The following is a 27,070-nucleotide window of genomic DNA, read 5'->3' on the forward strand; positions in this document are numbered from 1 at the left end:
AGGAAAGTGGTGACATTATACAGACCGGGCGGAGAACATACATACACATACATGTGCGTAACAGCAATTAATGAAAAAGAGATCATGGATTTGAAAAAGAGCTTGGGAGATGTTTGGAGGGAGAAAAGGAAAGAGGAAAATGATGTAATAATAGTCTCAAGAAATAAAAGTACTAAGTTTTTAAAAGAATCTCAGGGGCTATATTGTTTAAAAATATGTTCCTCTTTCTGACCAAAGGTTGGTGAAGATAATAATCCAAAAATAACCAGAATTTCCCTCCCCCTAATGTTCTTTAAAATGCTTCAAATCTGGATTCCCCCCCTCCCCGAAGAGAAAGATTACTCCAAGAAAATACCCTAATTGTGCCAGTTCCCCATCCCCATTATATGCTCATTTGTCACCTCTCACCTGATTAGTTATTAAGTCTAGTGCTTTATAGCTGAAGACTTAATTATCAGAAGTTATTACCTGAACTCCCTCACCTGAAATTCAGTAGCCTTCTCTAATGTTCTCCCGCCACGGGGAGATGGTGGACATCAGGGCGGACATCAGTCTCAGGCTGTCCTGATGTCCACTCCTCACGTCTGAGGAAGGGATGGAATAAAGTCAGGGGAGTATTGCTGGTACTAGAACATTCTGAGACTGGGTTAGGTTCATCTATGTTAAGAGCACCACTTTGGCCTCTTTCTAGACTTGACCCCACCCCCACCCTATGACCTGTGCCCAATCATCCACAAAACCCTGACTTTGTCTCCACAATGTTATTGACATCTAGCACTTTTTTGTTTGGTTTTTTTAGGATCTGGCAAAGATTTTTTTTTCCATTTCCAGTCTTCTAAAGTAGACAGATTTGCCTGTGAAACAGCTGACTTTCAAAGCACACACAATTTAAGCACAAACAATGGAGTTACATCCGGCAGGATGATGAAGTGCCCACAACAGAACTGACCACCCAAGGCAATGGCGGGCAACCAGGCTGGAATCCTTGTGGTGAGCAAGAAGAGCATGGTGGGGAACTGCACAGTGGGGTTTGTGGATAACCTTAGCTTCCACCTGCTACTTAACAATTCACATAGCATGAGGTCTCTAAAGATGACCTGCACTCACTTATTGAACCATGTGACATTTTCTACTATGTAATAGGGTTATAAAGCCACAGTCTTCATTTGGGATGAACCCTTTTATGATTTTGACATCACTTACTCATTCTTTTGAAGTATAAAATGTCTCAACTGGATTGTAGCTAACTGCAGATCATTTTTAAATACACCATTGCTACTATATTTAAATTATTTATATCTAATATTCAAAGAAAATTTACTAATAAATGCTGTAATAGACATTGATCTGACATATTGTTAATTGATCCCACAGGTATAATTATAGGCCATGATTTTAGAGTCTATTTTGTCTCACTGAGTCAGGAATGCCGCATTCACAGACAAATAAACACACGTAGTGCAGACACCCAAGGGTTGTGCTCTTCGGTTAGCTCAGACACGAATCCTCACTGTGTGAACAAAGTATGATGCAATTCTTCCTCAGAGGAGCAAGCGGGAGCTGCCAGGCGCCCTCCAATGTAGATCCCAAGCCAGTCTGGCATGGGATAGCAACAGAGATGAAGAAACACCTTCAGGAAGTCCGAGGAGAAAACACCTCTCTCTTCATAAAGCTGTGTTTCTCGTGCTGAGAGTAGCTGTGTATTTCGGGTGTTTTAGAAGGAACTCCTTGAGAGTGGGGGGAGGCGGGCCTTTTCTAGCCAACTTGACCAATCTGAGTTTTTCTTCAAGACTCTTACTTCTCCTTTCTCAATATAATCTTCCTAGACAGAGTGTTCTTTCTCCCTTCAAGCTGTGGCATCTGTTTCGGCTCCTCTGGTACCCTGTGGTGTGTGGCGCGAGGAGGACTGTTAACGTGAAGGCTCCTGGAGACCCTTTATCCAGATTCGTGCTGACCATCCAGCAGTAGCTTCTCTCCACATCGCCATTATACAGAGAGACGGAGGCTAGAACACTGCTCCTGTTCCCAGTGCTGAAGTGCAGGGCTACCCTGGAGTCCTGCAGACTGCAGTTTCCCCTGCCTGCTAGCAACACAGTGGCTCAGCAAAGGAGCAGAAGCCCAACTGCGGCAAAGATGCAGGTTTCCATCTCGTATTTTCTACATCGCTCTTGGCTGCTTGCCATTGGCTGCCTGCCATTATCTCCCAACAAGACTATGTGCGGGGTGGGGGAAGTGGAGAGAGAGAGAGAGAGAGAGAGAGAGAGAGAACATGCATGTGCATGCATGCACATTGTGGGGGTGTTAATGGTGTGCACATTAAGGCCAAAGTACAACCTGCAGGAATCAAGTTTTCTTCCATGTGGGTCCTAGGGATTAAACTCAGGCCTTCAACTTAGCAGTAGGTGACTTCACCCACTGGGCCACCCCTGCAGCCTTTACCACAGTTTTCTGCATCATTTTATCTCCCTCCCACGCGTCCCCCACCCACCCACAGCCCAGTTTCCTCTGCAAAGCAGAGCTCTCCTGGGTTCTCTCCACCACCAGCTCCTGTGGGCCTACTAAGCAGTGCCCTGTAAGCTCCAAGCCCAGCAATAAATCCTTAGGAACTCAGTAAGAGGTCAAGGCTAATTTCTTCTGGCACGAATATGCTTGAGCTTCACGTTTGCAGCTGGGATTTTTTCTTATTCTCTTAGCATCTAGGAACGCACAACACTGAGAGCCTCCCCACTGCTCAGATTACAGTTATTCAGAAGGCAATCAAGATGGTGGCTTCCTAAGACTGTCACGGATCTTTCTCTAGTCGGTATCATTATCTCCCATCTCGCCCTCAGAGGACAACTACTTGACCTGTAAAGACAATGTAGATTTCAAAGCCTAAAGTCCAGTATGACTTTATCTGGAGACAGGATTATCTCAAAGTTTATCAGGTTAATGAAGTCATTCAGGTGGGGCCTTGTGATAAGATTGGTGTCTTTATAAATGGAAGAGGCATACCAGAGATCTTTGTTTTCCCCTCCACTGCCCCACCACACACACACACACACACACACACACACACGCACGCACGCACGCACGCACGCACGCGCGCACACACACACACACAGTGAGGCCATATGAAGACTCAGAAGACAGCAGCTATCTGCAAGCCATGAAAAGAGATCTCACCAGAACCAGCTCTGGCAGCACCAAATCTTTCAAATCCCTCTCAGCACCAGCTCCTTGGCAGGGGTCCCAGTCCCTCTAATGCCCATCACTGTGAGAAGAACTGCCCCTCAATTTTGTGGACCATTTACCAAGGACAACTTACTTTGCACTGCAATTTAGATCCCTGATAAAGACCAATTCAATTTTCCATAGCACAGTGATTCTATCCTTAAAATTTTTCACTTCAGTCCCTCCAGGGTTTGATACAAATGGAATGGTTTCCTGTGAACCTTTCCATAAGGGAGAACAACTTCCACCCAAAGGAAAACATCCGGCTGCATCACTTCTCCCTGTTCTTAACGTTAGGGCTGGAAAGTAATGGGGTTAGACCTATCAAGACAGGCATTGTTCAATGACTATGCCTTCAATGTGCAATTCAGCCCTAGAAATGGGCTCCTGGAACCAGAGCTGCTCACAGAGTCTTCTTCTCATCAGCTCCACCTGGGACTTTTGAGACTGCAACATCTCAGTTACCACCCAGACTTACTGAATTAGAGAACTAAATCCCTCCGGGTGATTCTTACCCACAATGGAGTGCGAGAAGCCTGCCTTGTCCATATTCAAAGCCATCATTTCTCAGCCTTGTTTTGAGATCATTTGGGGAGCAGAACCCAGTCTCTAGCCACACAGAGGGCTAAGATTGAGTGTTCAAAAAGGCTGGTGTGAAAGAAATGCCTCTTTCTAAACGCCTGTCCTTTATCAGCAGAGTTGTAACCATGGGTTGCAGAGTTCAGGTCTGTAATGTGATATTTATCCTGCCCAATGGGAGAAAACATCATTTCAGTCACATGCCAGAATACAGCAAGTGGTCTGAAAGAGGCTTTGATCATCTCACCTCTGAAACCCAAGAACTGTTAAACTCAAGATTTCCAAGTTGGTCTCAGGTCAGAGCCAAATTATTACCCAGTTCCAGTGGACATCTCCTGGAGTGACTCTCCAAATAACACAGCTCCTCAAGGATGGGACTGCAAGGGTTCCCACATTCGGGCATCACAGTGAATGAAATTCCAGCATTCACAGAAGCGGATGTTCTCATCTACCTCGGGCTGCATAACAAACTCCAAGCCAGCCTTGCTGTATAGTGGCATACTGTCTCATGTGGGGAAAAAAGTGTCCAGAAGGGAATCACATGGGTAGGTAGTCTAGCGAGTGACCTCCAGGGTCACTATCTCTACCCTATACCCCATCCCTCGTGTTGGGTCTACAGGAGTGAACTATTGTGTCAGAATTTATATGGGGACTGGAGCTCTGAGCGCAGGTACTCATGCTTGCTATCCTAGTTAGGGTTACTGTTGCTGTGATGAATCACCATGACCAAAAGCATGTTGGGGGGGAGGGTTATTTGGTTCACACTTCAGCATCATGGTCTATCATTGAGGGAAGTTGGGACAGAAACTCAAACAGGGCAGGAACCTGGAGGCAGGAGCTGATGAGAGACCATGGAGGAATTCTGCTGACTGGCTTGCTCATCATGGTTTGCTGAGCCTGTTTCCTTATAGAACCTGTAATCACTGGCCCAGGGATGGCACCACCCATATTGAACTGGGTCCTCCCGCCATCAATTATTAATAAGAAAATGCCTTACAGCCAGGTCTCACGGAGGCATTTTCTCAACTGAGGTTCCCCCTTTCAGATAACTTTAGCTTGTGTCAAGTTGACATAAAATTAGCCAGCCCACTTGCACAGCAAGCACCCACCGAGCCTTCTGCCTAGTGCTGCAGGTTATGGTCAAACAGACAAAGCCTTTTCAATGACAACATTTGCTGTTGACAAGCAGAGTTATGTTTGTGTATTTCTAGTTTAGAAATAAAAACGCAACTCCTTCCGCTATACCATTCCAATTAGCATGGGTATGTGGCGTGGGAAGTCCTTCTGTATATGTGTTGCTTTTATTGGTTAATGAAAAAGCTGTTTCGGCCAGTGGCTTGGCAGAATAGAGCTAGGTGGGAAAACTAAACTGAATGGTGGAAAAAGAAGGCAGACTCAAGAAAAAGCCATGAAGTTTTCTGCAGAAGACAAATGCACCAGAACCTTGCCGGTAAGCCACGGCCACACAGATTAATAGAAATGGTTAATGTAAGATATAAGAGTTAGTCAGAAATATGCTTCAGCTATTGGCCAAACAGTACTGCAATTAATACAGATATTCTGTGTGATTATTTTGGGAGTCTGGGCAGCTGGAAAATGAACAAGCAGCCTCCAACAACAATTTGACTTCCAACAACAGGTATGGATGCTCTAGTTTTTTAACTCTGCCGTAAGAACCTGAACTCCGTTGCTCTAATGCTTTGAGCTTCACTTTCCTCTACTCTAAACCAGGAATAAGAATCCCTCTTTGCCATACAGGTGTGGTGCAGTGTACCCTATAATCTCATCACTTGTGAATAGAGATGGAGGGATCGATGATCAAGTCCAGCCATGGCTAAATAGCAAGCCTGAGGCCAGCCTAGGCTACATGAGATCCTGTCTCAAAAAGGAAAGGGGGACCTGTACCCCATTTTAATTGGATTATTTGGAATTTTGATGCCTAATTTCTTGAGTTCTTTATACATTTTGGAGATCAGTCCTCTGTCTGATGTGGGGTTGGGAAGATCTTTTCCCATTCAGTAGGTGGCCTTTTTGTCTTATTGACTGTGTCCTTTGCTTTACAGAAGCTTCACAGTTTCAGGAGGTCCCATTAATTTACTGTTGCTCTCAGTGTCTGTGCTACCAGGGTTATATTTAGGAAGTGGTCTCCTGTGCCCATGCATTGAAGTATTTTCCACTTTCTCTTCTATCAGGTTCAGTATGGTCAAATTTATATTGAGGTCTTTAACTCATTTAGACTTGAGTTTTGTGCATGGTGATAGATATGGATCTATGTGCATTTTACTACATGTTAACACCCAGTTATGCCAGCACCATTTATTGAAAATGCTTTCTTTTTTCCATTGTATAATTTTAGCTTCTTTGTCAAAAATCGGGTGTTCATAGGCGTGTGGATTAATATGGGGGGAGGAGGACTTGAGGGAATGGAATAGTAGAGATGGGGAGGAAGGACAGAGACAGAGAACAAGGAAAGAGATACCTTGATTGAGGGAGCCATTATGGGACTAGCAAGAAACTTGGTACTAGAGAAATTTTCAGGAATCCACAAGGAAGACCCTAGCTAAAACCCTAAGCAATAGTGGAGAGGGTTCCTGAACTGGCCTTGCCCTGTAGTCAGATTAATGACTATCTTAAATGTCACCATAGAACCTTCATCCAGCATCTGATGGAAGGAGAGGCAGAGATCTACAGGGGTGTTCCCAAAGTCCAATCAAAGAGTGGGAGAAGTAAGAGTATGAGCAAAGAAGTCAAGACCACAATGGGGACACCCACTGAAACAGCTTACCAGAGCTAATGGGAGCTCACCAACTCTGGCCAGGCAGGGAAGGAACCAGCAGAAGACCAAACTAGACCCTCTGAATGTGGGTGACAGTTGTATGGCTGGGGTAGATTGCAGGGTCACTCTCAGTGGGACCAGGATTTGTACCTACTGCTTGTAGTGGCTTTTTGAAACCCATTCTCTTTGGAGGGATACCTTTCTCAGCCTAGGTATAGTAGGGAAGGCCTTGGTCCTTCCTCAAAGCAATGTGCCTTGCCCTTTCTGAGGCATGGATAGGGGTGGAGTAGAGGGAAGTGGAGGGAATGGATTGAGGGGAAGGAGTGGGAACTGGTATTGTTATGTAAAATAAAAAAGATAGTTTTTAATAAAAGAAAAGAAAAAGGAAAGGAAAGAGGGAGGGAGGGAGGGGGAGGGACAGAGAGATAGAGAAGACTCCTAGAAGACTGGGAGTTCTCTCTCTCTCTCTCTCTCTCTCTCTCTCTCTCTCTCTCCTTTTTCTGGCTTCAGTCATCTTGAAACATTGGTTATAATTCTGTTTGCCTTTTCTGACTACAGAAGGGCTGATCTGATAGAAAACACAGGAAGACAGCCAGTGGGAAACGAGAGGCCAGAGGATTAGGTTATGACTCAGTGGCAGAAACTTGCCACACACTGGTCACCTGAAGCCTGGTAACGCAAAGGATGTGTAGGGCAGGAGGTGGATACATATCAGTCAAAGAAGCTCCCGAGAGCCAGATGTGGGTCTGCAGATGAGACACAAGATAATGATCCTGAGCCCAGGGTAGTGAGTGGTACATGCCTGAAACCTAGAACTCAAGAGGCTGAGGAAGGACAGCTTGGGCTGCAGAGTAAGACCCTATTCAAAATGGAGGATGAAAAGGGAAGGGAGGGGAAAAGGGAAGAAAGAGTATGGGAAGGAGGAAGCTCTTGAGAGGTAAGTAATTAAGAATAGGAAAATATAGAAAGGAAAAGGCTTCAACAATGGATGATTGTTGTTTGAAGGCTGCGTGTTCTTTTCCTGGCAAACCCAAGGATGGCCAAGGCCTCTGTTCTCAGACTTTATATACAGTGTCCTTAATACAACAAAATAGGCCCTCTGTCGGTTTTTTTAAAATAAAGTTTTATTGGAACACAGCTACACACATTCATTTTTTTATTTCTCATGATGATATTTGCCCTCTAGGAGAGTTACAAGAAGTCAGGACTTGTTTTAAAATGTGGACTTCATAAAATTAAACAGCTTCTGTCCAGCTAAAGTATAATCAACCTGGGCAAGAGGAAGCCCACAGACTGGCAGAGGATCTTTGTCAATCAACATCTGATGGAGGTTTACACCCAGAATAGAAAAAGAAAAATTGTTCCTTCTGAGAGCCAAAGGCCACCTAACCATACCCCAGCACCAGGCATGAGAAGCCCTCTTTTGAGTTGTTGGGCTAGTGGTATGGGAAGTCCTTCTGTATATGTGTTGCTTTTGTTGGTTAATGAATAATAAAGTTGTTTTGGCCAGTGGGTTAGCAGACTAGAGCAAAGTGGGAATACCAAGCAGATAGATGAGGAAAGAAGGCAGAGTCAGTGAGAAGCCATGGAGCTGCCACAGGAGACAAATGCCTAATAGAACCTTACTGGTAGGCCACAACCATGTGGTGATACACAGATTAATAGAAATGGGTTAATTTAAGATATAAGAGCTAGGCAATAAGAAGTGTGAGCTAATAGGCCAAGCAGTGTTGTAATAATACAGTTTCTGTGTGATTATTTCAGGTCTAGGCATCTGGAAATGAACAATCAGCCTCTGCCAACAGATTGGCATGCCAATGTGTGCCAGCTAAATCTACATGAAACCTGAGAGAGCTTATAAAAAAATTCTAGACACAAAAAACAAAACAAAGTTTAGCTGCATTTTTTTTCAGATGGGCTCTGTTTACTGGTGGTGAGCAGGGGCACCACAGATCATTTAAGAGAGGTCTTACTGATTCAGCATTAGCAGCAAAAGCAAGCAAACAAACCCATGTGGCTTCATTAAGAAATGGCAACTTCCTGGTTCATGATAGTTGCATGTACAGTTCTGGCTCCTTCAGGAGTCCAAGCACTTAAATGGGGTCTGTGAGCAGCATGTTACAAATTGCTTAGTGGTGACACAGACCTACTGTGGACCTCAATCTGGGGCAGAGAGTTGGCTCTTAGAGGCAGCAAACATGCCTCCGCCATGTTGGTCTGGGAAGAGTAAGCAGGCAGGACTGTGGAGTTAGTTCTACCCATGCCCACTTAGCATTTAAAAGGAAAAAATAAGTGCTCCTGGTCAAAACATAATTACAGATACACACTCAATGAAGACAAATCCAGATGGAAAAGACCTCTAAATGGGTCATTGTGTTGAATAAATGTACATAGGCTTGAGAGAGAGAAGAAAGTCAGTATAGACAATTATAATATAAAAGAGTACAGACAGTCATAGATTAAAGGAGTAAAGATATTAAAATAAATATTAAACTTGTAGAAAAAGTAATAGAGTAAGAAAAATAAGCCATGTAAAGATGGAATATACACTGAAAGTCTGGATTATGTATATTATTGTGTTTTCTTTGAATTTTTGACTATGAATGAGCTAAATACAGAGAGACATTTCATTGTACAGGCTGCTAAGCTAAACCAACATATATATTTTAAAGGTATCTTGACTTCAAAATTTGGGCCTAAGGGTATGTTGCTTTGGAAAAGAGGTTCTACTTTTGTTTCGACAGAGGATGAGAACCTATGGATTCCTTCCAGATTAATGTGGTTTGATCAAACAAGATCTTCTGAAACAATGGCTCAGATGGTCCAACAACCATGACGGCTTCAGGATTGCTGATTGAGATGGACTTACTGAACAGGACACTCCATGACAGACCTGATTAACAGTGCCCCCAATCAGCAGGAAGTAGTCTAGACAACAATGCCCAAATTCCCTGAGTGATTATTTATAAATGTTTGTTTACATTTAAAAGGGGATGTGTTATAACTATGAATACTTTGCATTGGTATGGATCTTGGTCTATTAATACAAATTTTAGGTCAGTTTTGTTGTATGTATATTTCTGCTCTTGATTAAGGTATTGTGTTTGTGCAGCTTATTTAAAAATGTAATGTGTAGTTAAAAATACAGTTAATAGTCATCTATAATAGTCAAGCATGTAGTCATGTTAGTTGGGTTTTCTAGATGTACAGAGATGTATTTCAGATGGAGAGTTATTCTTCAAACTTTTCAAAGACTACAACATATGCCATTTAAAATGTTTTAAAAACTTAGGACTTTCATGGCAACGAGACACATCTGCTCCTGGCAACACCAATTACAGATGGACATCAAAGAGGCTCTTTATGGAGTTTGCTAGCCATTTGGGCAAGAAACTGCTCTTGACTATGTGGACTGCTTGATAGTATACAGGACCCACAGAAAAATAACTGCTAAACTTGCCTAAAGGAGGTAAGACAGTACTTCAGGGTCCCTGCTTTATGAAAGAGTCTGCCAGACATTCTGCAGGACACAGATGAAAGTGACTGATAAACTGCCAGTATAGGTGGGACTATCTTTGAAATTTCCTGCTTCATAGAAAAGTCTGCCAGATACTATGGGCCTATCGGCTAAAGATGGGTGCCCCAATGTTAAAAAAGAACTTTGGGTGACTGTCCAAGCAGCAAGATGTCTCTGTCATTTCTAGAGTTTTGGAAGTTGCTTACAATGTACTTCCTGTTAACTTAGGTAATATTATATCCTTCTGGGGTCTTTGATGGAGTTGAAGAATGGATAGTTATAATTATACTTTTCCTTAGTTATGGTAAAAGATAAAAGTAAATATAATATGATAAAAGATAAAGTAGACATAGCTATTGTGACTGTAATTCTTGCTTGATACCAGTTTTGTTATGTCTATTTTTTCTGTTAAAATCTTTGCTAAGTTAAAATCTTCTTTTTTTATTTGAACAGAAAAGGGGAAATGGTGTGGGAAGTCCTTCTATATGTGTTGCTTTTATTGGTTAATGAATAAAGATGCTGCATTGGCCTGTATAGGGCAGAATAGAACTAGGTGAGAAAACTAAACTGAATGCTGGGAAAAAGTAGGTGGAGTCAGTGAGACACCATGTAGCTGCCAGAGGAGAAAGACATGAGTTGCTAACAGGAGCCTTGCCAATATGCCACAAGCCTCATAGTAAAATATAAAATAATAGATATCAGTTAATTCAAGATGCAAGCATTAGCTAGAAATACATTTAAGCTATTGGCCAAACAGTATTGCAAATAATATAGTTTCTGAGTGATTATTTCTGGTCTTGGCAGCTGGGAACAAATGAGCAGCCTCTGCCAATAGGCTAGGTTGTCTCAGAGACTCATAGACTATTGCTATTGCCCTTGGTTGCCCCCACAGGTAGAAGGTAAGTTCCTATTGCTAAGACACCAAATACTTCAGACAGTGCCCAAAAGCCCCTGAGCTGAAACTGACCTGAATGCCCCCTCTCGGAGGACTAGCTTTTATGGCACTGGAAGAATCCATTCATGCAAGCTTCCAAAGGAGGGGAACAGACAGTCCTACCCAGCTATGAAACCTATGAACCATAACAATGACCCATATGGCATGATACTCCTAAAGGTGCAGTAGTGGCAAAACACCTTATTGCTAACCAAGAGCTGCCTAACTGGACTCCAGAAGTGCTCACAGGAGGGAAAGTATGTCTAGTGCTGGAAGCCTGGCCACCTCTCCAGGGCTGGTGACGTCATGAACACTGCGGGAAGACCTGCAGCTTTACTAAAGCAGCACAGTGCCTCAGCACAGTTCTGGATATCTGTCCTCACACCCACAGCTAAGTACAGTCTTCACCCATCATCAAGAAAAGTCCTCTTTGCCGGGAGGTGGTAGCTGCACACACCTCATATCCCAGCACTGGGGAGGCAGAGGTAGAGGGACCTTTGAGGGTTCAAGGCCAGCCTGGTCTACAATGAGTTCCAGGACAGCCAGGGACCTTGTTTCGAGAAAAAGAAAGAAAGAAAAAAAGGAGGAAAAAGAAAAAATAAAATTCTTCTTTACCATAAATGGTGACCATTACTGAAAATCACAACCAGTCAAAATACAGAGTTGTGGAGCTCAACTCTAAGGGACACATCTACAAAACAACTCCCGTACCTAAGGTTTGGGGAATGTTGCAGAAGAGGGGATGGAAAAATTATAAGCCATAGGATTAGGGGATTTGTCTTGCAATTGTTCTCCTAGGAATGTCAGAAGCTACAGCCATGAAATCTCACGCGCATGACTGCCTAGAATGAGCTGAACAAGGACAACACTATTAGACACGCCAAAGTCTGAAAACCACCGGGTCTCCACCTGCACAAGTGACTATCAACAACTAAGAGGTGTTGAGAGCAGGAGACGTAGTTTTCCCCAGGTAGAGCATACCAACTGGTTACCCAGTACCAAATACTCAGCCCTGAAAACAGGCATGCAGGTAACATTATTCAGACCAAGCAGGCTATTGTTGGTAATACATGTGTGTGTGTGTGTGTGTGTGTGTGTGTGTGTGTATACAAGTATATGTATGCATATACCTATAAATACATATATAAACTTGTAACAACAATTAATAAAAAGAGAGGCCATAAATTTAAAAGAGAGCAAAGAGGGAGTGTTTAGAGCCAAAAAAGGGAGGGGGAAATGATGTGATTATAATATAATCTCCAAAAGTAAATAATAAAAACATGAAAAGTTTTTTTTTTCAGAGAAACTTACCGGCCACCACACCATACTTCGGCCCGCCAGGAAGAAGCCTCCAACTGTCCCGCGGTTAGTGGAGAACATTGCCTGAAGGAGAGAGGGTCAAACCTTTAAAGTAGAAGAGCAACTGTGCCAACGGAAGGACATGCCCCTTCCCACGGGCGTGTCCTGTGTCCATTCCACTCTCTGAAGCCCATCTGCCTGCCCCTTTCCCGCCACAGCCTCAGCGCATTCATGCGTAAGAGCTCATAGATGCTGGCTCACGTTTGACGGACACGTTTGAAGCCTTAGAACTAGCTCTGCAGGCAGCCTACGATGTGACTTTGAGCAAGTCACCCCTCCTGGACCTGTTCCCTTGTTCTGTTCGTGTGTTAAACAGAGGGAATGGGATGTTTTTGTATGTTTCTTACATTCATACTAAGGTGTAGTTAAATATCATACCTTTAAATAGTACTAATGGATATATAAATTATATCTCAATAAAGATGTTAAGAAAAAATTAAAATGTCATAAGAATCTAAAGTGTTAACACTTAGTCTTACTTAAAAGACAAGATGCTCAAGCTCAGCTCAACTCCTTTCTCTCTGAATATACATAGGCACTCACTAGGGTCGTTAGTTTCCAATATATTGTGACTAAGTTGAAAGGGCAGAAGAAAGTCCTGATAACAAGAAATACTTTACACAGAGGCAGAATTTCTCCAAGTCTTGAAGGAAAGGCAGGGTTTTGTTAATCTTGGGAGGGAGAGCAGGGAGGAGATGGGGAGACTTCAGACTTCAGGAAAGGCAGATTAGGGTTGAGGTAGAGTGGCTCACAGTGTGGAGGAGGGGCTAGTAAACAATGCTGTTGAGCCTGGCTAAGACCACACCCAAGAAAAAAAAACCCACACCACCACAACAAAATAATGGGAACCAACAAACACTGCTCACAGATAACTCTCAACATCAATGATCTCGATTCCCCCAAGAAAAGGACACAGGACTAACAGAATGGATGCAAAACCAGGATCTTTCCTTCTGCTGCATCAAAGAATACACCATAACATCAAGATAGACATCATCTCAGAGTAAAAGAATGGAAAGAGATTTTCCAAGCAAATGGATCAAGAAACAAGTTGGTGTAGTCATTTTAATACCTGAAAAAATAGACTTTAAACCAAAACTAGTCAGAAGAGATAGAGATCATCACTACATACTCACTAAAGGAAAAATCCACCAGGACATTGCATTCCTAATGTCTATGCACTATAAACAAGGGCACCCAAGTTCATAAAAGAAACACTACTACAGCTTAAGCTACATATTGACCCTCACACACTGACAGTGGGAATGTCAATAGAAAGGCCATTTAGACAAAAACTAAACAGAGATGCTGGATCTAACTAACATCATAAACCAAACTGACCTAGCAGATATGTACACAACATTTTACCCAAACACAAAAGAACATACTTTCTTCTCAGCAGCTCAAAATTCTCCAAAATTGACCACGTACTTGGACACAAAGGAAGACACAAAAGATACAAGAAAACTGAAATGGCTCCCTGCATCCTATCTGACCAGCAAGGATTACAGCTGGCTACCAACAACAACAGAAACAACAGAAAGTTTTCAAGCTCATGGAAACTGAAGAACTCACTCGTGAATGAAAAATGCATGAAGACAGAAATTAAGAAAGAAAGTAAAGACTTTCTAGAATTGAATGAAAATGAAAACACAGCATGGCCAAACTTATGAGAAACAATGAAGACAGGTCCAAGAGGCTCATAGGACTAAGTAACTCCATCAAAAAATTGGAGAGCACACCTGAAAACCCTAGAACAAACAGAAGAAATCACACCCAAAAGAATTAGAAGGCAAAAATAATCACTCAGGGTTGAAATCAATAAAACAGAAAAATAAAGAATCTAAAAAAGTCAAGAGTTGATTCTTTGAGAAAATCAATATATTTGATAAACTCAAAGCCAAACTAACTATGAAATGGAAAGAGAAAACTCAACTTCACAAAATTAAAGGCAACATAACAATACACATAGGAAATCCAGAGAATTATAAGGACATACTTTAAAAGCATGTACTCCACCAAGTTGGAAAATCTAAAAGAAATGGATAATTGTCATATATACCATCTACCAAGGATAAATAAAGACCAGATAAAAAGTTTAAACATACCTATAGCCCCTAGTGAAATGGAAGCAACCATTAAAACTCTCCCCCCACAAAAGAAGATTGTGTTAGTGCAGAAATTTACCAGACTTTCAAAGAAGAGTTGATGCCAATACTCCTCAAATAATGATTCCACAAAACAGAAACAGAAGGAATATTTCCCAATTCATTTTATGAGGTCACAGTTTCCCTGATACCCAAACCACATAAAGACCCAACAAAGAAAGATAATTAGAAACTAATTCCCTCATGAACATAGATGCAAGAATTCTCAATAAAATACTTGTAAACTAAATCCAGGAATACATCAAAAGGATCATCCACCATGATCAAATAGGCTTCATCCCAGAGATGCAGGGATGCCTCAACATATGTAAATCTACAAATGTAACCCACAATATAAAGAGACTGAAAGACAAAAGCGACATGATCATTTCAAGGGAAGGACAGGCATTGAACTCATCGGTACAGGAGACGACTTTCTGAACAGAACACTGATAGCACAGATCCTTTATAGGGTTAATATTAAAAATATATAAAGAACTAAAAACACTGTACATCAAGAAAACAAAACAAAATGAAAACCACATTAAAAATGTGATGCAGATCTAAACAGAGAATTCTCAGAAGAGGAAACTCAAATGGCTGAGAAGCACTTAAAGAAATGCAAATCAAAATTACATGAAGATTTCATCTTACACAAATCAGAATGTCCAAGACCAATAAAGCAAGTGACAGCTCATACTAATGATGATTTGGAGCAAGGGGAACACTCATCCATTACTGGTGGGAGGGCAAGCTTGTACAGTCACTATGGAAATCAATGTGACTGTTCATTACAAAGGTAGGAATCGATCTGTCTCAAGATCCAACAATACTACTCTTGGACATGTATACAAAGGATGCTTCATCTACCACAGAGACACTTGCCTAACTATTCATAATAACCGGAAATTGGAAACAACCCAGATATCCACCAACAGATGAATGAATAAGAAAAGTTGGTATATTTACCCAGCTGAATATTACTCAACCATTATAAAATATAGAATCATGAAATTCTGATGGGGAACTTCAGCCAATCGCATGCTGTATAAGTTGTGTTCCCCCCCCCCTCAAATAGCCTATAAAACCATCAATGTGCGCTTGTTTTTCCTCTTTGTTTTCCTGTGCTTCTGAATCGCTGGAACCCAGGTTTTGTAAGTTCCCCTTCTTCCTTTTATTAAAGCTAAATATTTTATATTAGAGCTAGTCTGGTTAATTCTAACTGTCGATCGATCATGCCCCTTCAATTGGCGCCCAACATGGGGCCCGAACCCACGACTCTGGGATTAAGAGTCCCATGCTCTACTGACTGAGTTAGTATTAGAGCTAGTCTGGTTAATTCTAACTGCTGATCGATCACAACCCTTTAAAATTCTCAGGTAAATGAACAAACTAGAAAAAAAATCATCCTGATGAAGTAACCCAGACCCAGAAAGACAAATATGCTATGTATTTGTTTATATGGGGATGGTAGCTGTTAAATTGTTGAACAAGCAGCTACAGTTTGTTTAACTTCAGAAGTGAGGTTGAGAGGAAGGGACTAAGGGTGAAGGAGGTGTCTCCCTAGAAGGGGAAATTGAAGAGATAATGAGGGGTCACATGGAGACCGAATGCAATAGAAGCTTCCTAAATTATATACATAGATGATGGTTCTAAATGAAATCACCAAATAACAGGGTGACCTAACTGGATATTTCTCATAACCAAATAAAGTTTTAAATACCAGGAATGAGTTATATCGAATTGAGTTCTTGGCCAAAGAGGTCCCATGTGAATCCTTAAACCCAGACTATTGCCAAGGCTACCAGCGGTTCTCCACCAACTGACAGTAAGGCCCTATTGTTGGAGAAAATACCTACACAACTCACTGAACACAGAGAAGCTGAGCTGTGCCTACCTACAGATTTCACCCCTGCAGACTAGTGCTCACAGTATGAGAAGGTGCTCTGCATGCCTCCAAAGGAGAAAGGTAAACCCCAGCCCATCTATAAACCTTCAGTAGACAGTGGTGCCCTGCCTGCAATACACTGGTGCACTAGTGACACAAAACTGTGACCAACTAACTAACCAGCCAATATGTGATTGGATTTAAATCTATTCCATGAGATGGAACGCATGCCCAGCACTGTGTAAGCAGCCAAGAACCTGAGACCAGACTGGCAGAACACTACTGTTCTGCTAAAGGAGCATAGCAATCAATGACTCCTAACAACACTCTGCTCTGTTCACAGATGTCTTTCTCAGCCATCATCAGAGAAGCTTCTTCTGCAGCAGCTGGGAACAAATACAGAGACCCATGCCAGACAATAAGCAGAGAATTAGAGACCTTGGAACACTCAGCCCTAGAAGGTAGGTCTCCATCAGATCATTTCCCACAGGTCTCAGGGAACTCCATATAAGAGGAGGCATAAAGGGTGTAAGAACCAGAGGGCATGAAAGACACAAGGACTCAAGGCCTTCTTGTCAGGGGCCATGAGAAGCAGGTGGCAACTAGTGTAGATGTCAACCCAATAGAGGCATGGTTATCTGACGGAGGATTAATCTTGTCCGGACAGGGTCTGCCAGACCATTGACTCTGGAAGCTGTTGCTCACATTTGCTGAAGCAGCTTGGTGTCTCCCCTATACCTGAATTGTAGTGTGTAATCTCATGATTGCTTCTCAATCTATAGGTACATATATCTGTGGGTGGTCAGGTAGATGACTTTTTATTTTAGCTATATAGTTCTGATATAAAGAATATATACTAGGACATGCTTCATAACTGGATCTATTTGTCCCACAAGGACTATGGACACTGGAAACCCTGCCTTGTTCTTTGGCTGATTGAGTGACTTACCCCACTTCCAAAGACCATTGAGAGAATTTAGTCACACAGTCAAAAACCTTGACTCCCACAGCTAAATCTCCACTTCCTTCCCTGAGATACATTAGAAGCCAGCTCCCTGCAACTATTTTCCATTTGGCAGGGCATGCAGTCAGGAAAGGAGTCTTTCATAAGGGCCACATTTGGGACCTTCAGAGATAAAGAAACGTCCAAACTCACTTGAGATTGAGTGCCCTAATTCTCCCATAGTGACTTTTGAAAGTGCTAGCTCAGCTAACCCTCAGTGCTAACCCTGAAGAAAAGCTATTAACTCTCTACCCCTACCCGTTTTCCCTTCACATTTTCTATCACTAACCCCTAGTTAATCAAAGCCAATCTAGAAATGTTGTATTTTGTTCAAACCCCCTTTAGTCTTTAGAGCCTATTAAATCAACCTTTCTGTTTCCTAATGCTGCTTGGGTGTCTTCCCAGCCACGCCTCCCCGAACCATAAACTGCTGACTGCATTTCCCTAGAAAGCTCCCATCTGCCTTATGACCCTGAGAGAAACACTGGATTTATTTGTAACCTTGTGATTACCAGAGAACTGCCTTTGTTTGGTGTGTGTGTGTGTGTGTGTGTGTGTGTGTGTGTGTGTGTGTGTGTGTGTATAAACTGGAAACTTTTTAAAAGAGGAGGTTGAAAAGAATAAAAAGCATGATTCTAACAGCAAATGTGTGAGCTCATTCAGTCACTTCTTAGACTAAGAATTAGATTCTAAGTCCTTTGCTATGCTGAGGCAACTGCCCTGAGCCTTGGCAGGGAGTCAGTAGCTGGACTCTGCTGGCCCTCAATACCTTCTAGACACAAGGCTGGCACACATAGGAACTCACGAGCCTGAGGCAGCGCACACGACCTGCACAGGTCTGCACCAGATGGACCCTAGAGCTGAAAGGAGGAGTGGACACACGCCCCCATCCCCAACCCAGAAGCTGTCTACAGTTGATAGCCACTTGCAAATGAACAATTAGCTTCCTCCAAGGGAGTCTCACCGGGGAAACAAACCACTCTTAAGGGCAAGGCCCATGCCCAGCAGTGGATGCCAACACAGAATGAGCTCAGTGGCAAGTTTGGAGAGTCTTTGTCTCACAGTGTTATGTGGGCATTCTTTTCTACCCACAGGTCCTTACATATTGTGTCTTTCAATTTTGTGTTTTTAGGGGATCCCTGTATGCTTTTATGTCCATGTGTGTTTTGTGTGCTTTTTCTTTGGTTTTTTCTTGTTGGTTGTTCTGTCCTATTCTGTTTTGTTTGTTTTGCTTTATCTTATTGTATTTTATTAGCATCCATGCTTTATTAGCCTCTCCTTATCTCTTTCAGAACAGGCCTTGGCTCCAGCATTGAATTTCCTGGTGCTCCTTTTCACTTAAACTGCACATGGTGTGTTTCTTTTTGCCCTGCTTGCTCCTTTAAAATGTAGACCTGCATAAGAGTGATGGCCAACAAACATCGGAACAATCAGAGTCAATATTGGGACGGCTTGAAATCTCCACAGCAAAATTACACACTATCACCCAATTTAGCCTCAGGCAGATTCTTGGGACAAGGGCAGAAAACAGCCACATTCTTTCCCAAAATCTCACACTAGTCTCCAGTCCTGATGGATCTCTACCATCTGCACAGCCATCAGCACCGCTGTATCATAGCTTAGTTCAGGGAGATCTTGATCATCCATCTTTTCTATAAAATATCACACTGGTCCACTCTATTATGACATGATACTGAGTGGACCAATGTTGATAAGGCATATGTACACCAGAGGATGGGGAATATCCAACCAAAATTCAAGAGGCCTCTATCTCAATGAAATTTCCAAGAGTTCAGTGGTATGGGGCATGTAGAGATAATCCTTTTCTAAGGTGAAAGATTAAGTTATTGTATTTGGCCCCACCCATAACCAAGAAAGAATCACAATGCTTAGTAGGCCTATTTAGGTTCTGTTGATAGCACATTCCTCACTTGGGTGTGTTGCTCTGGCCATTACTCAAGCTGGAGCCTGGAACAAGGAGACCACTCAACAGGTGCAGGCTGCTGTACCACTTGGACCGTATGGTACTTGAGGGGTCAATGGCAGATAGGGAAGCTGTTTTGAGCCGTTGGTAAGCCTCCATGTAAGAATCACAGAAGAGCCCCTTGGGATTTTGAAGAAAGGCACTATGATAATCTGCAGACAACTATTCTCCCTTTGAGAGACACCTCTCGGTCTGCTCTCTGCCTGCTATTGGCCCTTAATGGAAACTGAATGCTTGACAGTTGTCCATCAAATCACTCATGAGCTGGGTGTTATCTGACCCATCAAGCCATGAAGTAGGATGTGCTCGGCAACAGAGGCAGAGGCAGTGAATCTCTGAGAGTCTGTGGCCAGCCTGACCTACAGAGTGAGCTCTGAGACAGCCAGGGCTGTGTAGAGAGACTTTACACACACATGCACACACATGCACAAGAAAGAAAGAAGGAAAGAAAAGAAGGAAGGAAGGAAGGAAGGAAGGAAGGAAGGAAAAAAGAAGGAAGGAAAAAAGAAGGAAGGAAGGAAACTAGGGTGTTGGGTCCTCAGAGAGAAGATCCAGGTGTGGCATACAGTTTCCTGATACATGAAATGGGGCAGTCATGTCCAGAGCAATCTACATAGGTCACAGTCAGATGAAATATAAGAAATGGAGGACGAGTGGTTTGAACTTGAAACTGGGAGGATTTCTTCTCTTCCAGGACTGTCCAGAGATGGAAACTGGGACCCAGGGGAGACTTTCCGCTGGAATGTTCTAGGTAAAGCTGTTGGTAACTTGTGAAGACTATTTTCTCAAATGTCCAGTGGAGAGATGTGGGTATAGAATGAAGAGGACTGGGCTCAGTAACTTTAGGCCATCTTCATGCGCACGCGAGGAAAGCAGGACATGAGAGCATCTGGACACTTTCAATCAGTGACGGAGCAGGGACAAAGAAGAGGGTTTTCCAGGAAGAGGAGAAAGGAAGGCTAGCATTGGTTTTGTGTCATAAGCTCTGAGTTCTAATTGTCCCCAGTCTGGTGCCGATTTGTCTGAATGACTTCTGGCTACCCATTCCTACCCTCATTAATAAAATGCAAAGGTTGGGCTCCCTGAGGCCATTCCAACCCAAGCAGTCAATGATGCTAATAACTAAAAAGGCCATTCCAACTCAGGCAGCAACGATCCTACTGATTCAAATAGTAAGGGTCTTAATGACAAGCAATCATCTGATTAGGCCAAAAGAAAATGGGTTTGAGGGCTGAGGAGATGACTCAGAGGTCAAAAGCACTGATTTCTGCCAGAGGACAAAGGTTCAATTCCCAGCACTCACATGGCAGCTCACAATTCAATTCAACTAACCTCAATTCAAGGTGACCTGACACCCTCTTATGAACTCATAAGACACTGTACACGTGTGGTTCATAGACATGCATGCAGGCAGCACACCTGTATACATAAAATATAAATTAATAATCATAATAATAAAATTTTAAAAAGAAGAATATGGGTCTGATATTGGGTACTTCAGATTTTATGGGTTCTCTGCCACATGTTAATTTTATTTTGCCTTATTCTATTACATTTATAACTCACAATGACAGTGTAGCATTTATTCCTAGTTTATAAGCCATACAAAAGTGGGCTATGGGTCAAGATTTGGTCATTTATCATAGTTTTTAACAGTTCTGGCTTGGGTTGGTAGCCTCTTCCAGTAAGGATAAGGTCAGCAATTCAACTTAGATGTATATAAAACCCCCTGAAGAAGCAACGAGAGATAGTGAAGAAAAGGGAAATAAATATCAAACGGGTAATAGGACAAGGCCCAAAGATAGTCAATGAAGAACAACGTTGAAAGACTATAGAGCCCACATAGGTAATGCTGGCATGGATGGGGATGGAGATGAAGGAGCAGTAGCTGCAGGTGGCGCACAGTGGGCTGGGGTGCGTCTGTGCAGCCCCGAAGTCATTCAGAGATCAGAATGCCCATCCCTAATTCAAGCCTTAACACCTCAGTAGGATAAAGAGAAGTGTTAACTGGAAGACATTCATTGTGTCAAATGAGCAAGGTCCAGAAACACTGGCCAATAGGAGAAGATTAAACACAGACAAATACTAGCAGGCGCGTTAAGTAGCATTTTAACAGGACAAGTGACCCTGGTTCACAGATATCTGAAAAGTGCAAACACCATAAAAATTGTAAACACTCGCAGGACTTGGGGGGGGGGCTAAGATGAGTCTGGGTGAGAGCAGCGAGATGGTCAGGGCCTGGAAAGGGGCATCTGGTGTAACTATCAGGTGGTGGACTCACATCTCGGCTCCAACACCTACCAGTCTGAACTGGAGCGGGGGGGGGGGGGCAGAAAGCAAGCACCATGCTTGAGGGCCTGGTGTCAAGGCAAGGATCAAGACACATGAAAAAAATTTCCTAGAATCATAAAGACCTCTCAGATTCACATCACAGTATTTGGGGGAGGGGATCCTAAGAACATGCCCATTTTATACTTGGATAAACTGAGGCTGGGGGGTTCGCTCTTCATCATCTGTTTCAGCTGCAGGAGAACAAGTACTAAAGGGGAGTATTCTAGACACCTGCTCTGGTAGGAAGACAGGTGTAGTGATGAAGAGTCAGCCGCGCTGACACAAGGGTGACACCCAGAAGTCCTTCTGTTACACATGGTTTCTACAATTCCAAAACTAAACAAAAGAGCCCATGCTCCCTTTCTTCCTCCCCCGATACAGCTATGTCTATAAAAGGCTAGTGCCCACCATCCTTTCATAACTCAAGAGCCCACAGCAGCCTCCATAGCAAATTCACCCTTTAGAGATGGCTGAAAAGCTCGCACGCTCTGTCTAGCTGTTAGGTGTCCAGCATCATAAATGAACTTTCCAAGTTCCAGGCTTTGAAGAACGAGTTTCTCTGGTTTGGTGGATCCCCAGAGTCCCAAGAGGAGACACATGTACTTCCATCTCCCCAGGACCAGGCCACTCTGCTCAATTCCTTCCTCATGGCTAATCCCAGAGGTTCTCTAGAATCCCACCACACAAAGCTAACCCTTCCCCAGGAGGGGGCACTGGTCAGCCATAGGCTGCCTCATGCACCTGCAACGCAGAGGCTGCACCATCTGGCTCTAAATTGTTTCTTTCCCATTGGAAACTGGATTCGTTGGAGGTAGGACAGTACCCACCTCCTGGGCCCCTCCCTGCAGCTCCTAGCAGTCCCTTTTCCTGTCCCTTAAATTCTTCTCTAAAAAAATTTATTTTTTTAAAAAGAAAACAAACTTTTTTATTTTACGTACCAATCCCAGTTCCCACTCCCCCATCCTTCTATTTCTCCACCTACTTCCCACCCCACCCCCTATCCACTCCTCAGAGAGGGTAAGGCACTCTGCTTTGGGGAAGGTCCAAGGCCCTCCCTATTATATCTAGGCTGAATAAGGTATCCATCCAAAGAGAATGGGTTCCAAAAATGTCAGTACAAGCAGTAGGGATAAATCCTGGTGCCACTACCAGTGGGCCCATAGTCTGCCCCATCCATACAACTGTCACCCACATTCAGAGGGTCTAGTTTGGTCCTCTGCTGGTTTCTTTTCTGTCTGGCTGGAGTTGGTAAGCTCCCCTTAGCTTATGTAAACTGTTTTGGTGGGTGAGAAGCTAAGTAACAATTTGAACCCCAAGAAAAACATACATAAATCCACATGGAAAGGGGAAATAGACAAGACTGCCTGACAAAATTGGGAGCATGGGGTGGGGGAGAAGGGAGGGCAGAATGGGAAGAGGAGGGAGAAGGGGAGGGAGAGGGGAACTTGAGGGAACGGGATAGCTGAGATGGAGGAAGAACAGAGATACTTTGATTGAGGGAGTTAGCAAGAAATCTGTCACTAGAGAAATTCCCAGGAATCCACAAGGATGATCCCAGTTAAGACCTTAAGCAATAGAGGAGAAGGTGCCCAAACTGGCCTTGCCCTGCAATCACATTAATGACTATCTTAAATGTCACCATAGAACCTGCATCAATAGACTGATGAAGCAGACGCAGAGACCCACAGCAGAGCACTGGGCTGAGCTCCCAAAGTCCAGAGAAAGAGTAGGAAGAGTGAGAATAGGAGCGAAGAGGTCAAGAACTGTCCCTTACATTCTATCCTAGACTCTGTGGTCCTCTGAATCCCCACTGCCCAGCTCAATTCCTGGGCCACACAGTAGCCCTGGCCTCTTCAGTCTATGTCCCAGGTCCCGCACATACCCACAGTCCGACAGCCATCACCACCACGAAGTAGATGACAATGACTGAGATGTCAGCCGCATTGCGAATGCGCTCATAGGACGGTATGGGTGAATCTGTGGTGGTGACCCCGGGGCTCAAGGTGATACTGTCCATGGCAGTGGCGAGGAGTCCCTCTGGCTCACTGGCTCACCAGGGCCGCTCACTCCTTATAATGCCTTTGAGTTAATGATCAGCCCCGAGGGAGGGGACCCATGGCAGTAATGCTGGGCCCCTGTCTCAGCTGCTCTGCCCTGCACCTTCAAGAAGCCTCTCCCCTTGTGACCCATTGAAAGAGGAGCCCGCAAAGATGCAGGAGAGACTGCTGGCAGGTGACCGCCCGCAGGTAAAGGCTGTTCCGTGAGCAGGGAGGGGCCTGCTGGGGGTGGTGCCCTCCTGGCACAAAAGTCCTCTGTACTCCCGCAGTGGGCACCTCGCGCAGTTGCCACACCTGGACTGCCACATCCTTAGTGGAACAGAAAAGGAAGAGCTGCACAGGGGCCCAAAACACCTGGAGCCAGCGGCGTACACTCTGTGACTCACCTGTGGCAGGTGCCTTTGAAACAGACTGGCATTTCTGTGAGCATGGCTTCTCTGTGGGAACAATGAGTGCAGGACATTTCAGAGAACTCAGCCAAGTTTTGGTTTCCTGGAGAATATTCTCAGGAGAATGAGATTGCTGTGACAAACTCAATATAAATCTTGGCCACCAGCAGCACACTCACCCGTTCCTGACTTCTCCACAGCCTGCAATCCCCAGGAGCAGTGCAATGGAATGAGAAGAAGGAAACAAAAAACAAACAAACAAAAAACAAACAAACAAACAAAAAAAACAGACTTGGAGAAGAGGGGTCTCGCCAGAGTCATTTCCTTGTCCTGTGTCTTCACCTGAATGATTCAACCCATCACAGATGGAAATACTCTTGTGCTGAATTTGTACAGGCTATTTTCCTTGCGATTCCCTAGACAGTATTGTATAAGAGCTTTACATAGCTTGCACACGGTAATCAGTGCTACACGTAATCCAGAGACGATTTAAAGCACGTGAGAGGACATACATGGGTTTTATGCATGTATATTATGTAACTGTGCCATTGAATGTAAGAGACTTGAATTTCAATATTGATGGGATCCTGGAGCCAAGCCCCCCCCCCCAGATAACAAGGGACAATTTGTAATGTGCTTTGAACCCCTTTTAAAGTGTGAGAGATGTCTGGGTGTGGTAGTACATCTCTGGTCCCAGCATTCAGGGACAGAGTCAAAGGGATTGTGATTGGTGACTAGGCTACACATATGGTAAGACCCTGAATCAAAAGAGTAAAGCACACAGACAAGAAGATGCCCGAGAATCTCTTTCCAAGATCTCATCAAACCCTGGACATTTGGACAGGTGTCTGAGCCACAAGCCTGGGCTGAGATCACACACAGTGAGCCAAGAGCTGCGCTGGCCCTGCAGCCCAGGCCAGGCCAGAGCATCCTGCAGAGGGAGGACTTCTAGAAATTAATTCCCAGACTAGCTCTGCAGAAGAAGCATAGGGTAACACATCTGCAACATCCCTAGCTTACCTTCCCATGAGCCCTCCAGTGCCTAGCATTCAGGCATATTAAGTCAGAATTCTGTCTTCTCCTGAATAAGAGAAGGAGCCCAGAACTTGCTACCTAACTTTGCAGGCACTTGTTTTCCTTGCTTACAAAATGGGGTCAATCATGTCTGAGGCAGATGATTCCGTGCATCAAGGCATCTCACACAGTGAAATATACATGTGGTGCTCAAGAACAGGGCTGACGTCATCACGGTCACCTTCTCTGGACTCAAAGATGAGGGGCTCTCAGGAATGCCCTTGCCCTCACAGAGCTGGAGGCGGGCATGGCTTAGGCACAAATGGTTCTTTTGTTTTCATAGTGACCATCCTTGTTTTCCCATGTCACAGGCACTAGGACTCAAAAGGTTAAGTAAATTGCCCCAAGCGCCTGCAGATGAAAATGACCAAACTGGTATTCAGTCGATGTACCTGTATTTATTTTAACCATTACTGGAGAGAGAGGGGACGAGGTGGGGAACACATCAATAAGTGATGATATTCAGGCCACCTCCAGGCCAGCAGCCCTCTCTCCTTCTGATGTTACTGCCATTTGGCAGTTGATCCCAATCATCTATAGGTCTCAGATATTGATGTGAGCCATTAATTATGAGAAAGACAAGTTAAATTAGGACAGGTCTTTCTAGGCACCATCTTCTGGCAAATGTCTTGGATTGCTGCAAACTCAGAGATTTGAGGTGAGAGGAAGATAAAAAAAAGAGTTCATTGGCACTCTGATCCTGGAGAGCCCAGTTGTCTGGAAGTCACACACCAATGTGACCACATATTTTATATGTATTACACCATATTAAGATAATAAGTTTTAATGACATCCAGATGTATTAATATAATTAAGGAAAGCTCTCTGGAAAATCTTTTCAGGTGAGTGTGGGGTTGGGAAGTTATTCGTGTATTCAGCAAACACCAGGCAAACATTGTTTAAGCAGTAGGGACACGGAGAGGACAGATTAGCAGCCCCCACTTTTAGAGAGCTTAAAATCCATGCATGGATATCTGGGGGGCATCCCTTGGAAATGATAAAATGTTTTGGAATTAGAGGTGGGGGTTACACAACATTTCGGTGTGCTAACTACCAGCAAACTGTTCATTTCATAATGGTTAGTTTTACGCTGTGTGAATTTTGCTTCATCCCAATAAATAACACACGGGCAGGCATATTGCCTGAAGATAATTTTAAAAAGCCCTCCTACCCGGACCATTTCTCCCCAACTTGACCGGCTCTGTGGTTTTTTGCATTTCATCCAGGTGTTCAACACACCACTTGGGCTGAATAAACAGAATTCATTTCACCATCAAAAGAACCCTCTCCGCCGTCTAGTAGCTAATCCCAGTAATCGTGCATGGAAACACTCTTTCATGCAACCCCTTATTCATTCACTGTGCCTGCTCAGTGTCAGATGCTAGAAATACAAACGTGAATGGCATGCCCGCTCTGCCTCAGGTCAACCAAGGAAAGCGTTCACGTGATCCCTGCATCTGGTCGCTGTGCAGGGCCCTTCCTCCCCACCAGCCGCTCTCGCAAACTTCTAGTCCCATTTTCAATCTCTTCCAAGGGGCTCCTCATTTGCCTCCATCCCTAGCCTAAATGCTATCCAAGGCACCCCTATTTTCAGTCAGGCAGTGGTGGCGCACACCTTTAATCCCAGCACCTGGGATGCAGAGGCAGGTGGATTCTTGTGAGTTCAAGGCCAACCTGGTCTACAGAGTGAGTTCCAGGACAGCCAGGACTGTTACACAGAGAAATCCTGTCTCAAACCGCCCCCTCCAAAAAAATTCCCTATTCTCATCCTTCTTACATGTGTATCAATTTTTGATTTATGTTTATATAATTATATTTT

At 43.7% G+C, this 27,070-nt stretch overlaps 1 protein-coding gene across 2 annotated transcripts in view; it reads right to left on the reverse strand.

The window, feature by feature from the left end:
• The window catches only part of LOC119815720 (sodium/glucose cotransporter 1-like), a 68,220-nt gene extending 44,472 nt beyond the window's left edge, over positions 1-23,748 (reverse strand). For both annotated transcript variants that reach the window (XM_038332005.2, XM_038331999.1), the window contains exons 1-2: positions 23,614-23,748; positions 12,331-12,402 (exon numbers count right to left, since the gene is read on the reverse strand). In XM_038332005.2, coding sequence (XP_038187933.1) covers positions 12,331-12,402; positions 23,614-23,748 — 207 coding nt within the window. The remainder of the gene's footprint in view (positions 1-12,330; positions 12,403-23,613) is intronic.
• Positions 23,749-27,070: the final 3,322 nt, after the last annotated feature.

Source organism: Arvicola amphibius, chromosome 1 (genome assembly GCF_903992535.2).
Source record: "Arvicola amphibius chromosome 1, mArvAmp1.2, whole genome shotgun sequence".
In the NCBI taxonomy this organism is placed as follows: domain Eukaryota; kingdom Metazoa; phylum Chordata; class Mammalia; order Rodentia; family Cricetidae; genus Arvicola; species Arvicola amphibius.